At 42.8% G+C, this 14,799-nt stretch overlaps 1 protein-coding gene across 2 annotated transcripts in view; it reads left to right on the forward strand.

The window, feature by feature from the left end:
- Positions 1–10,362: 10,362 nt before the first annotated feature.
- EIF4E3 (eukaryotic translation initiation factor 4E family member 3) overlaps positions 10,363–14,799 on the forward strand; it is a 44,766-nt gene continuing 40,329 nt past the window's right edge. The window contains exon 1 of one of the 2 annotated variants that reach the window (XM_061618614.1): positions 10,363–10,680. In XM_061618614.1, the coding sequence (XP_061474598.1) occupies positions 10,499–10,680 (182 nt within the window). In that variant the 5' untranslated portion in view covers positions 10,363–10,498. Of the gene's footprint in view, positions 10,681–10,705; positions 11,003–14,799 lie in introns of those variants that run through there. The other variant, XM_061618613.1, reaches the window with a different exon arrangement.

The raw sequence follows: 14,799 nt of genomic DNA on the forward strand, positions 1-14,799 counted from the left end.
GACTGGGTCTTTCATGATGCCCGGGGGGGGGGGGGAAGGAGAGTAGTTGATAAGACAGACATCCTGGCATTAGTAATCTAATTAGCAAGGTATGTGTGGGGTTGTTGCAAATTTCCAGGCCTAGTTTCATTTTGAGTATGGAGGTGGAACCTATGTAGATGTGGTTGATCAAAGGGAGAACACATTTTGAGTTAAGCAAAGCTCTGCTTTTATAAAACCTAAGAAACATACAGATAGTTTGAATGTCTGAGTGCCTGCACCAGTGGAACACTGGAGGAACTTGAAAAACTTGCTGCTACAGTATTTACAACTGAGCATGTAGTGTGAAAGACTCCTTTTCCTAACATTTTGGCTTCTTGTTTTTCTCCACCCACCACATCTCTGAAATATATTGTATATGTAATGGTTAACTGTACTGCTGCCCTGACTTACTTTATGTTTGTTGCTATTTTGTGTTTTTATTATGTTTTTATATTGATTGTGCATTTTTATTGTTTTTATTATATTTGTAAGCTGTGCTGAGCTCTGTTTTTAACAGCAGAAGGGCAGGATATAAATCCTCTTAATCAATCAATCAACATTCCATAGTGTTAGAAACTAGAGTCTAGGCATTTAAGGCTGAAAATATTAAGTTTTTTAAAAAAAAGATTTCTCACATCTTTCCCCAGTTTTTGGTGGTAATTCCTAGGCACAAAAACAAAACAACTGGACAATCCAAATATTAATATGCAAATAATTAGCATAATATGCAAATTAGCTTGCCTGGATTTCTGGAACTGGAATATGGCAACCCTACCCATAATGGCATTCATTTTGTCCTGCTTCAAAGGATAATTATGATGATAGTAGTATAGAAAGACCACCTCCTGTCAAAATGATTGATGATGCCCCCTGACCTCTGACCCCTTCCCCCAACCCCAGCCCTTACCCCCTTCCAAATGACATCACCGACCCCACCTGTCTGTGGACCTAAGAGTGTTGATTTATGACCCCTGACCTCCCCCTACCCTCCCACACTCCCCCACCCACAACCCTTTGGAAATGGACCCCTTTGGGGTCCATTTCCAACCCACCCCCTCCAGATGGCCCCACTGTTGCTATGGCAACCATCAGCCTGAGGATTTGAGCCAATCAGGAAAGGGGGCAGTCAGAGCAGGCAATTTTGCATGCCCAGGCATGTTCTGAGCCTTGAACACAGCCCCGGTCAGTATTGCATGCCCGGGCATGTTCTGAGCCTTGAACACATTCTGAATTTTGAACATGGAAGCAGCCAGCACTCCTAAGAGTCCAGGGGAATTAACCAAGCAGCCAGCAGTAGAGGACCCTGAACCTTGAAAGCGCTATATTAGCACAAGTTCTGATGAAGATGATTGTTTTCCACCAACTAAATTGCTAAAAGAGGAAGCGATTGAGGTCAACCTAAGATGGATCAGTATGTTGGAGACGATTGCCTCAGATAACACTGTAATGCCGGTAAGCTTTTATTTGGAAAGTAAATTATTGGGGAGCTGTAAAATAAAGATTGCAAAAATGTTAAAGCATGTCCTTAATGTTCTAGGGACCTTCAACAACTGAAAACTCTGTTGAAATTTGTCCACAGCCAACACCATCAGCTCTTTGGAAAATGGCTTCGATAGGAAGCATTCAAATGCAGGTTTGTGGAGTCATTATTTCCATGATGTAGTATAAAACCAAAAAAAGGTCTGTGTATGATTTTTCTAAATTATTATTATTATTTTAGGATTCTGCAGATCGGACATCAAATCAGCCCAGCCATCTCATCCTTAGAAGCATACTCGGCATTCAAGCTGATGAAACGGACAATATTTTACCAAGAAAACATAGGGGAGCAATGAAAGCCATTGTCAGAACAACTGTGTATGCCATTTTAAAGCACTGTTTAAGGCAACACATGAGGGAGGCATGCCCCTAATGTGTCACTGATGCCCCGGGACAGAGTTCCCATGAGTGTCTTTTCTGGAGGGAAATTGAGATTTCTAGGAAGCTAAGGTTTATCTGTGGAAAAATCTGCTTTAAAAATGTCCTCCATGTTGTTATGTTAACAGCCTACAGCCTGAATTGTCTTGTTCTAACACAAGAAACTGTTAATGAGATATTAAATCTGGTTACAAAGGTAGCCTGTTCCCAGGACTCTGTTAAAATTGTTGATCAGATCCTGAAGCACACTGACCAAACATTTCTAAACATTTTGAAAGTGTCATCAGAAACAGAGGCTATAGAAGTTTTTTCAGTTCTCAATTTTAGAGGGCAGATTTCGTCCTCTAAAATTGAGATTGCGTGCTCCATGTTGTTTTCTTATCAGCTTACAGTATGGATTGTCTTGTTCTAACACAAGAAACTACGGATGAAATATTCTCTGGTCTATCAGATATTATATTGAGGGTGATACTATAAGCCAGACAGGTTACTAAAACAGTTTCCCATGCAGTCTTTTAAAACCTGCGTTGGGGTGCTAAAACAGTTCTCCGTTGCTGTATGTTTAAAACCACGCATGTGGAAAGTTAGATTTCCCAAGCCAGCTCTACAAAAGTTTGGGAGAGACAAATGGTCCCCACCATTTGTTCCAGGGATCTATTCATTTATTTAATTTTGCTATGGAAACCAATTCCCTTTGTTCATTACTTTTAAATAGAAAACAATAAAATACATAAGTTCCCAATGAACTGTAACATATGTTCCCCACACCTTCACAAGCATATATGACGCAGACACGAGATAGGGCCTTTTCGGTGGCCGCCCCTAGGCTGTGGAACTCCCTTCTAAGTGAGGTGTGATCAGCTCCCTCCTTGCCGTCTTTCCGGCGACAAGTAAAGACTGTTTTATTTCAACGGGCATTTGGGATAGAGAACGACCAGGATTAAGTTTCATAGGTTTGGCGACTGCATTATATGATTTTATTATTTTAAATTGTCTGCTTTTTAACCTATATTTTATGGTTTTCATTTTTCTCATAGTTTAATTCTTTTTTAATAGTATACTTCTGTATGTTTTAATTGGTGTTGTTTTTAGTTGTAAGCCGCTCTGAGTCCTATTGGAAAAAGGGCGGGGTAGAAATAAAGTTTATTATTATTATTATTATTATTAACATATTATATTGAGGGTGATACTATAAGTGAGATGGGAAGCTAAAACACTTCCCCAATGCAGGCTTTTTAAAACCTGCAATGATAACAACTCCCCATTACATCATTTTGTTTAAAGCCAGCAGTGTAGGTTTATACAGTCTTAATGAGATGCCTTACATGCTCAAGCTTTGTTGAAAAGCATGGGAATTATACAGAAAACATTACATGGTAGCAGGCAGTAGACAGTCTACATGGGTGAACCCCCCCCCCTGCCCATGCCACCCAACCTCTATCCCTCCTTTACAGCCTTTGTTTTAAAAGTCAGCAATGTAGGTATATATAATCAATCAGACCTATGTATCATTTAAAAACAAGCAGTCACAACCTATATAAAATATATAGATACTCATTGAGGCTGTAACATACCTGATTAATCTTGTAAAGCAGTTATCCATGTTATTTTGTAAAAATGTGTGGAATTTCCAAAGCAGCCTACAAAATGCTGCTCTACAAAGTTTGGAAGAACAAATGGTCCCAACCATTTGTTCTAGGGGAATTTTGTGGTGGACCCCATGATATAGGACAGCCAATAAAAAACTCACAACTTAAGGTAAAATAATTAAATAAATTCCATAACATAAGCCAATCGCCATGCTTAGGCATGCATATAAAATGGGCTGGTTATATATATATGAGCATACACAGTGTTCAGTTAGCCTTGTTATCCCAGAGATGTGGGGAATCTCAGCAGCCCTTCAACACATTCTGCCCGGCCCTCAGGAATATTCCCAGGCCATGCCCATCACAGGCCCAGCTCTGAACCCTCCTCAAGTGCTTTTGTGTCCTTGAACTGTGATGACACCTGTTGCTTAAGTGGACTGGAGAGATGGGAAAGTGCAGAAACCTTTGATTTTTGCATAGCTGGAATGGAGCCAAATGTACAAAGACAAGTCACGGCCATTGCTCCACCCACACTTGCATCTGGCCATGCCTACTTCCTGCCCCTGCCCCCCCCTCTGGCATGTAGTCCCCAGAACATTGCCCGCAAGGGAAGGCCATCCTTGAGCTGAACAATCTTCCCCAGCCCAGTATAAGTACATATGAAGGGTGGGCTATAAAACTTTTTAATATTAAAAGAGCAATCAAATAAATCCCAGGTGAGTTACACCCACAATTGTGAGGTGTGTGAAGAGATGATGATCATGAGGCCTCCCCAGCTATGGGCTGTGGACTGCCTGTGCCATCACAAACCACATGGCAGCTGAGAGGATACAAAGGTGGGCCAAGTGGAAAGCAAAAAGCATTGCCTGGTCTTCTTTCACTTGGAGGAGGCGAATTGGCGAATGCAAGGAGGTGATCATCTGGCTGCAGGATGCCATCATGGAGCGATAATGAGGCAAGTTTATTTGCTGAGAGGGATCGCGGCTTGAAGGTGGTCGATACATCTGAAACTGGGTGATGTCTAGCGATGGAGCTAGTGGATGGTAGATATTTGTGGGATGAAGCCGGGGAACAAATGTGAATGAATGGGGGGGCGAGAGAGGGGTGGATGTTGCCGCTGGCATTCTTCATGGATGTCAGCTGGCTGTGTGTTTGTGGGGGGGGGGTTCGGATGCGGTCGAGGGGTGGGGGGGTGTAAGTGTGTGAATGTGACAAACCAGTGGATATTCATGAATAGATGAAACCCGTGAATGTTTGAATGGAAGTTAGGGATGAAGTTGCCGGGCTGACACTGGGTGGAGGTGGGTGAGGCTGTTGAATAGTAGCCATCCCCCTCATTGTGTTTTTTTCCTTCCAGGGATGTCTCTGAAGCTGGCGAGATTTTGGAAGAGACCACCTGTGAAAGCAACAAAGAGGACTGCAAGGCTTCAAGAAGCCAGCTTTTATTTCTGAATAAAATGTTTTTTTGTATTCATCTCCTGTGGAGTCCTTTGTTTTATTCAAAAACAGATAATGGGAGATCAAATCCCAGTGCCCCTCCCTGGTATCAGTATACATGAAGCTATAAATATTTTAATAATAAATGAATAAATTGATGCTGAAGTGTCCTCACCATTGTCAGGCCAAGGGAGGTTGTGCTGTTACTGTCGGCAACAGACTGCCTGTGATGTCACAAAAGGACATGGTGGCTGAAGGAGGCAGGGGGAGGGGGGACGAATGGAGGGAAGGAGGAGGGGGAGGCAGAGGGGAAGTGAATATATAATATGGAGAAGGTGGGCTGGCTCCCTCCTGTGTACTTGTGTTGCCAACATTTTGCTCCCTCCCACAACAAACTATTAATAAAAATACATTTCAAATGGACAACAATCATACTCCTGTGTTGTTCTCTTTTGTTTATTTCTTTAAAGCCTTTTCTCTCTCCCCACCCCTTTGTATGAACAGGTTTTCCTATTCCACTTTTTGTCATGCATGATTACGTCTGGTAGTAAAATTAAAGCATGCCAGGGAACATCCTCTGCTCAAAATAAATGGGGTGGGGCTGTTAGAGGAGTGAGAAGCCATAGTTACTGTATTCTGCACTTTCTCTTAGGGAAATGTCCTTTGCCAGCTCTGCTGTTGGAACATGCATTATACTGAGTCAGACCATTGGTCCATTAGCTTAGTACTGTCTACACTGACTGGCAGTGTAGACAGTGTGTTTCAAAGGGTTCTGTGTGCTGCTTCAGCTGTTTGCCTAAAACCTTGCTTGTAGGTAGAAAAAGGGAAAAGATCTGAGGCAGCACCTCAGTGTTGTGGAAAGTGCAACACTAAGGTCGCATTTAGCATTGCACTTGGGAGTACAGTAGGGCCCCACTCATATGACGGGTTATGTTCTGGACCCCCACTGTAAAGCAAAAACCCCTGTAAAGCGGAACTCATTGAATAGAATGGGGCGCGATGCCCGAAAACCACCGTAAAAGCAGAACAAGCGCTGTATGAGTGGGGCTTTAGTCTAATTGCGTCCGCTGTATTAGCAAATCTCCATAAAGCAGGGCCCTAGGTATGTTCCTGTCCAGCAGAACTATCACTACACCTTGTAGGTGCTGGAAAGAGAGGGGCAAACTGACAGCCTATATGACTGAAAGCCTCATTATATGCTTCATTATGTTTGCCTGGGCGGGGGCTGACACTTGTTGCAACAAATGCACGGCTCTTTCCCCCCCTAATATTGTATTTTTGCTGGCTTGTGCCATTGTTCTTTTTATAGAAGTTCTATAGCCAGCAGGGCTGGCACCAGGCATGACTGCGGCTTTGGGAACCAGCCTGCCCCAGGTCCAGGGCACCATAACCCAACCCCCCATAGAGGCAGCAAAAGCCTAATAAGCTCACCCACATTTCCCAACTACCTCTCCTGTCCCTGAGAATGACGTGCCGAACACAAGCTGCTTTGAGGAAGGCCTTTTCTTTTTGCCATTTAAGTCCTCATTTTTTCCTTTTGCCCTTCCTGGGAATATGAAACCAATCAGTTAATTTGACAGCACCATCTAAAAATTATACCTTTGCATGCCATACAGCTATCATTATCAAAGAACAAGGATCCCACAGGCAATACAGCACAATGAAGAAATATTGTTCCACATGACCAGTCTTTTGCCTTCTATCTGAAGTAGATTAATTTTTAAAAAGCAGACACACATAATGCCACTAGTGCTCAAGATTTTAATTGGGAAGCAATTAAAATTTTCCATTTGGATGATGCAATTATTATTTTGTTTGCTTCCTCTTTCCTTACATGCAATGTCTTTTAAAAGTAGTTTGTGTTTTTTTATTGCTTTCCATGTATTGCACAAGGAAACACAGTTTTGTTGATGATGTTTGGAGAAGCAGTATGTAGAACATTGTTCAGATCACTCAATATACTTGCAGAGATTTATTATTTATTAAATTTATATCCCACCCTTCCTCCAAAAAGAAGTACAGAGAACCAACCAGCAAGTGATAAAACAATAAAAACATCTTACAAACAATTCCAATGCAGATGCAGACTGGGAAAGTACATATTCTTTGTTCCATTATACAAGAGATTATCTGGTGCATTATGGCCCATTTGAAATGTGCATTCTCAGATGCACAGAATCTACAACATGTAGAATGCTGTTGGCAGCACACATGTAAAGCCATAATCCACAAACTCTGTGCAGTGTGGTAGTTCTGTGGATAAAGCTGAAGGAATTATTCAATCAGGAATTGTAAAACTGAAATTTTAGAGCTAAAGGAAAGAGATCGCGCTTCTTCCTATATGTTAGAGCTTCAAAAATGTTAGAGCCTTTAATTGGCCTACTATCCCAACCATGGAGCAGAAATTCCATAATAACTGCTAGGGCTCAGTTGCTGAAAGAAGGAATGAGATCAGCCAGGCTTCTCCTTCTTAGATGTCTTCAACCTGTCTCCTTTTTCCTCCAACCAGACCAACATCCATCTTAATGAACAGATGCCCTGTGAGTAACTGTCCTCAAGACCTTCTCTGAAAGCACTAAAACAGTGGCAAATTTAGCTGGCAACAAAGCAGAACAGAAAAAACACAAAACAGAAGATAGACTCAAGATGTCAAGAGAACACTGTGAAGACTTTCAGAGTGTTCCTTTATAGCCAAAACATTTTGTTTGCATTATGAATATTTAATATAAACCACTTAGAGGATGCAGTCATATTCAACTTTCCTGGGGATAAGTCTCATCAAACTCAGTGGGGCATACTTCTGAATAGACATGTATAGGCTAATACTGTTGGTGAAACAAAATGCTCTAGACACATATTAACTATAAATATTAGCAACTGTTCATAAATTTGTACTACAGATTACTAAATTGTATCTTGAGATATCTCCTCCAGAGTAATTGCTACAAAATCTGAGTAACACACACACAAACTGTGAGGTGGCTCACACAAATACTATTGTATGGAACTACAATGGATTCATGCTAAAAGCAATCATCACATATCTGATTGTATCCCAACAGAGGATAGGCTGAGTGAAAGTAACATGCCCAAGACTACAAAGTGAGCTCTGGCCATTGATCTACACTGACTCCCAAGCTGATTGTTAGTTTGTACTGAAGCGATGGCCAGGGATGTTTGTGGAAGCAACCAGAAGACCACATTAGCATAAAATCAAGGTTCTTATGTGTCCAGAAGTCCACGATTGCATCACATACAAAGGAACACAGGAAGCACCATGTGTAGCCTAACCACTTTATCTTTAGGACTGATTCATATAACTTTGGTGTGGTGGGGAGGGGTTTTTTTCAATCTGTGTGGCCATTTATTGCATGACGGGACCTAGTTCCAACTAAATACATGAATAGTGGTGATGTTTGAGAAAAGTAGCTATTGTGAATAGAAATTAACAGGATGTGTGTGTCTGAAACTCTTGAAAATTTCCCTACACTCATAGTGTATATGCCCACTATTTGTGCTTGTTGCTACCAACTCATATAACCAGTTCACAATCTGAACATGCAATTTACACATGAACAAAAAGCAGAGTATTGCACTGATTGAAATAAACCAGAACTCTTCTCACGTTATGTTGAATATGCATAGACAGGGAAGCGGAATCACATCCATTAATTCCATCATTAGTCAGGCAGCTTAGCAAATAGATGTGGACATTCCAGACGTGGCACTCCATCCTTATATAAAAGTAGAGGTTGATGCTCAACATTTCCAGCTTCACCGTTATCCTGTGTGATAAGTCCAGTGTCCTGGAACATGTGAATGAAGCCAGAAGGGAGCTGTTTTGCCAGAAGTAGAAGACAATGGAGACACTTTCCCAAACCCAGGATGCACTATTGCAGCACTCTAAGTGGATTGCATTATCAGGCTGGAATATGATGCACCAGTGAGCAGAGTGAACAACACAAACCTAATCCAGAAGGTTGGGGCTGGATTCTTGATGGGGACAGCTAGCCATGGGTTCCTGTGTGGAACATGTCTCCTGTTGCCTCCAAGGCCTGCAGTGAAATAGTCAAATATAGCTGCAAGAGTCGAAGTGGATGTGGCACTTGATGCACATGCAGACAGGCTAGTTGGAAGCACACAGAACTCTGCCATGGTCACTGTATGAAGTAATAAACTGCATGTGCTGTTGTGTGTGATGACAATGCGCCATCACATTTTCAGATGATATAGTTATGACAGTATTTTCAGTGATTATGTTACATTAACAGTATTCCATCCAGGCATGTAGTCATCCGGGGTCTTAGGGGGTCTTAGACCCCTTACTTTTTGGGGAGCAGGGTCCCAGCAGGTTCCCTATGTCTCCAGCATCTTATCAGCTAATCAGGATTAAAAGGGAGTGTATTAGCCACTGAGAAGTATCTTTTAACATGCTTCCTTGTTCTTTTCTGCTGATTGGAGCCAATCAGAGTGAAAGGAGGGAGTCTTTTCAGTAACTCTTCTCAGTAGCTAACACTCTTCCCTTTCATGATTATTGGCTCCTAGGGACGTCTGTTGTGGGAGAAGGCATACCTATTCCATCTTATTTTGTTCTTGCAACCTTTATGTATTTTATTTTCATGTTAATAAAAAAACCATCTTGCTGCTTTTCTAAATGGTATAGTTGTATTCCTTGACCCAGAAAATATATATTTAGACACCAAGACTGTGATCCTAAGTCGCTCAGAAGCCAAGTAACTGGGAGATATATGTTTTTACACAAATTTTCAAGATGTCCACCATGATGTATCTGGAGAAGGCGGTTCCTATCAAAAGATGGAAAGCTATGGCAATTTGGCACTTTTGTCCAGAACGTCCACATTCATCTCAAATCAGGTCTTAAAATGCCTGACTACATCCCCTACCTGCATTCATCATAATCTGTAAAAGAGCTTACACATTTGAATAGACAAATTATTGACAAAATTTACAGCCAGCAGAAAGCGTTAGATTTGTTTGAGAGGCTTCAAATTCCATCTCAGCCTAAGCTCAGTGATCAAAGTCTGCAAAATGTTTTTCAGCATCTCTGCCCACCCAACAAGGCAACACAATAAAGACAGGAGAGTTTAGGATGAGGTGGAATGAGAAGCCAAACCTCTCAAACAAATCCAACATCTATCCGCAGGATCGGAATTAAATTATTTTACCACTTAGTTAACCTACTTATAGCGAATAGAAAAAGGACAGCTAGAGAGACGAATGCCATCGGGTTTGGCTCCTCTCCTTCAACTGGGACCAGATTGCAAGGAGACATTTGAAGGAGAAAAGATCGTAAGCCGATCGGCGCAGGGGCTCCATAAAGTCAGTGCCCTGCACAGTGAAGGCGCTATAAATAGGCGAGATTCTACAGTCTTGGAGGAAGGCCTAATCTACGCGCCAGATTTGCAGCGGACAGGCAGGGCCCCCTGCTGCCCGCCGGCTGTGTATGCAACAAGGCGGGCTTTAGTTGAGCGAGGCGGCGCGGACTCAGCCTGGGCCGAAGGAAGCGCAAGGCAATGGCGCTCAGCCCCCCCGAGAGGCAGCCGGGCCCGCCCGAGCCCCCACACCCGACACCCCCGCACCAGGAAGGCGATGCAGACGCCGAGGCTGACCTCGACCCCCAGCAACTAGCCGGCCTGGAGCCCGAGGCGGGCGAGGGGATCCCACTACATTCGCCTTGGACGTTCTGGCTGGACAAGTGAGTGTAGGGCGGGCAGGCGGGGAGACCGGATGGGGAAGACGAGCAGCAGCAGCAGGAGGAGGAAGCAGGGAGAGCGCAGGCGGCACCGGCTCGGCCCGGCGTTGTGTCGCATACACGGCGTGAGGAGCCCGGCCTGGATCTCAAGTCGGAATCTTGTCTTCCCGCCACCCTGCCAGGGGGAGCAAAGCGGGCTTGCGGGCAGCTTGGCGAGTGGTGGTGTAGGACGAGGATTGGCCTTTGTTTGTCGTCTTCCCTCCTCAGCCCTGCGAATAGTCTCTTCCGGCAAGGACAACGAGAGGGAACGATCCTCGCCTTACAGGTCGCCTCATTTCATTAACCCACCGGGGCTTCAGGCCTTATTTGCCCGACCTCACTTCGCCCTCACGCTCACATTCTCTTCCTTTCGGCTGAGGTGGAATGTGAAGCCAGACCTCTCTCTTGCCATTCCTAGGGCTTAATCTGAGGCAAGGTGTTAACTCTTATTGTAAGGTGAAGTGATAGGTACTCAGAGGGACGCTTTTCTCATGACTCGCTGGTTATTCACATACACACCCCGTCGCTGTGCTTTTGTTCTTAGGCGGAAGTTCAACTAGTGTAGCTCTCTCTCTCCCCCCTTAGAGATACATAGGAGCCTTGGCAGGAGAAAAGATGGCAACATCACTCAGGGGTACCAGGGAAAGGCTGGCCTCTTAGGCGTTGTAGAAGAACTTGGCCGTCTTATCTCTTTTCCGTTTTTATCCCACCTCTTTTGCCATTGGACAGCGTCCCCATCCCCTTTGGTGCCTGTTTCTGAGCCTCTTTTTCATGAATCCACATTTAAGGGGTTTGGTTTATTGATTTAACCATCTTTCTTTGGATTGCTTTAAGACCAGTTGCTGTCTGGAGACACATGCCTAGGACATGAATTCCCAAAGCTAAAAATAAAGCATTAATGTTGCCCTGGGCTCCTTTGGGAGGAAGGGTGGAATATAAATTTAACAATAAATACAATATTTTTTTACACATGCCATTAAAGGGCTTTGATGAGAAAGTGTTGTTATGTGTGTCCCATTTCCCTCAATGGTGGTGAAAAGTTAAAAGGGGCCGTTGCTACTACTTTTGCATGGGAAGATGCTGGAGACCTTATGCTTTATTTACAAAAGCAAGGCATAAGTGGAGGCAAAGAGCCATAAAAGGCAGCAGATTCTTTCTCCAACATCAGAGAGTGGCCCTACACCCCCAAGGTCACTTTTTCCAGCTCAACAGCTCCTTGCTTTTCCTGTTTCTTCAAAACTCTGTGTGTGGGGGGGGGGGAATGGCAATTTACCAAGTCTTCCTCTCAAACCCTACAGGTAACTTCAGTGGGAAGCTGGCATCCATGGCCATTTAAAGAACATTAAGGCTGCAATCCTATACACACTTAACCTGGGAGTAAGGCTCATTGAAGTCAGTGGGGCTTACTTCTGAGCAGACATGTAGGATTGTGCTGCAAGGTTCTTCTGTGTCAGATCCCTGAGTTGCATTGGAAATTATTTTAGGGGGTGAACAGTGTGATAAATCCATAAGCAGTACTCATAATTTAGAAAAGGCACTTTTCCATTTCGGACTTGAAGAGTATGTACTCCAGTCCACAGTGCAAACCAGTGACTCTTTAATAACCCTTTAACCATCCTATTTAGCATCTTTCAGTGGGTGTCTGTAGGAATCTACAGTGTAGATTAAGTGAATGTAATTGTAATGAATGTTAGGGAACTAGTGGGTTGTGTGATTTGTCAGATTCACTCATAAGTTTCAGACACACAAAGTCACATACTGAAGTTTAGTTGCCCCATGAGTGGCAAACGTTATTTCAGCACAAACCTTACAGTTCATGCTTTACAGAAATGTTGGCTTCTTCCATCTTTCCTTTAAAAGCTCTATGATGGGCAAAAATTCAACAGGTGAAACTTCAGGGTAAGCCCTGGCACATTTTTATAAAAGAATTAAATACTATCTCTTCCCTTTATCATTAAAATTGTGTTACTATTTCATTTTTGTTTTTATTACCCCATATTCCTGATATACCCTTCTCTTAACTGCCCCATAATTTGCAACCCAGCCTTTTTCTACCTTGTTTTTCATTCACTACTTTAAAATAGTGCTGCTTGAGAATCCATCCTTCCCTCCACTCAAAAAACATGGTTTTTTAAAAAATGTGGTTCTCTCTTTTTTGTTACAAAAGCATGGCCATTTCTTAAAATCTCTACATGGTGCTTATTTTCCAGCAGATTCAAAGCCATGTAGACCTGTTCCCAGTGTCTCATACACCAGATCCTCTCCTCCAGTCATTCCAAAACTGAACTTACATGCTTTCTTTCTTATACTGCCTCACACTACAATTGGCTGTTTATTTACCCTTGCTTTTTATAACTCCATGATATCCCAACACACACACACACACCCTGTCCAGTCAGAGCTCGTCATAGGTGGTTGGCTTGTTTTCCTTTACCCATCTGATTTTGTAACTTGAGAAACAAGCATGTCCCTGAAGTATAAACAGCTTCTTCTGGCAAAATAGCTGTCACCTGAAATGTTCTTATGACTAAATGCATTTTATTAGCACCAACTAACTACTAAAAGATTTGATAACATGAAATACTATGGGCCAAGCTAGATGTGACAATAGTAGTTTTGTGTGGTTAGAACTCTCCCATCATGAAGAAAGTGGGGGTGCATCTGATTTTAACAGCAACAGGAATGCATGGGTGAGATATGCTGATGCCCTTTATCTCTTTATAGTCTCTCTCCATGAGCACTTTTTGCCCAGCCAAAGTCACTTGAGGTATTGGAACTCAGTAAACGAAAAAGGACTTGGGAGAGAAGATGTAGGGAGGTAAAGGATTAGTATTCTACACTTCTCACCTGGTCCCCTTTTTTGCTGTTAAAATCAGATCCCCCCTTCTAATTCTGCACATAAACTTACCAGGAACTATCATGTCTAATTTGCCCCTGGTTTGTAGGCCAAGATAGTCTCTGCTGCCTTTGAATTGTAGCTCTCTTGCATTGGATATTTTCACAGATGCAGAGCAACTTGCTGTTGAATAGAGAATAACATCAGTGACTATACAACTGGCACTTGAGACTTGAAGGTTATAATCTCAGCTACTCTGTCCCGCAACAAAAACCAAAAACCTGCCCCCAACAGTATAATCCACAGATTGACTGTAGAAGCAAGTAAGGTGCCCCAAACTGAAGGTATCTGCAGGCCAGAAATAGTTCAGCAAAACCATTCAAAAGGCCTTGATTGAGTAAATTGAGCAAAAAAAGAAAGCAAAAAAACCCTCCTGGGTCACTACTAGTCAAAATGACCTGGAAGAAAGTTTTCCCCTGATGCCAAACAGGGCTGTGGAGTCGGTACGCCAAACCTTCGACTCTGACTCCATCTCTATTTTTCTACTGCCCGACTCCACAAATCTGACTCCACAGCCCTGATGCTAAATGTGACACTTGGGCCCTCAGCATGAAGTAAGCAGCTTTGCTGAACCCCTCTGAGAGGTTTCTTCAATGGCACTCCTAATACAAATTGAAAGCGTTTAGTTTTCATCAGTTCTGTGAAGTGTCTGAAATCATAGAATCTGTAACCAGACATAATAGGTATACATAATATAGATGATAAACATTTGGTTGCATAATGTGGTGGGGTATAAAACTTGGCGTTTTGTTCTAGTTACCTTATAGATGAAAGAAATGAATGGTAAAGGAGAAAAAGATTAACCGAGTAGAAGTAAAGTAGGAGGGGACGTGGGGGCAGCGAGACAGTAACAACATCCCTGTCCAGATTCCCATTTTCTCCCTAAGCCAAGGGTAGCTAACATAGTGGCTTCCACATGTTTGTTGTACTACAACTCTCATCATCCCTGGCTCCTGGCTGTTGGCCATGCTGGCTGGGACTGATGGGAATTATAGTTCATCTGGAGGGTACCCTGTTGGCTACCCTTGTGCTAAGCCTTTAGCAAAAAACTTTTGTTTTGGGTGTGTTTTTTTAAATTAACCCTCTCATAGTTTTCGATTCTATGATTGTTACCACATTGTGCACCTCTTTCATAGTGTGATTACAGTCATGGAGCCCTCTAGATTCTTAGAACCATGCATTTCAGT

The sequence above is a fragment of the Rhineura floridana genome, chromosome 3 (genome assembly GCF_030035675.1).
Source record: "Rhineura floridana isolate rRhiFlo1 chromosome 3, rRhiFlo1.hap2, whole genome shotgun sequence".
Taxonomy (NCBI): Eukaryota; Metazoa; Chordata; class Lepidosauria; order Squamata; family Rhineuridae; genus Rhineura; species Rhineura floridana.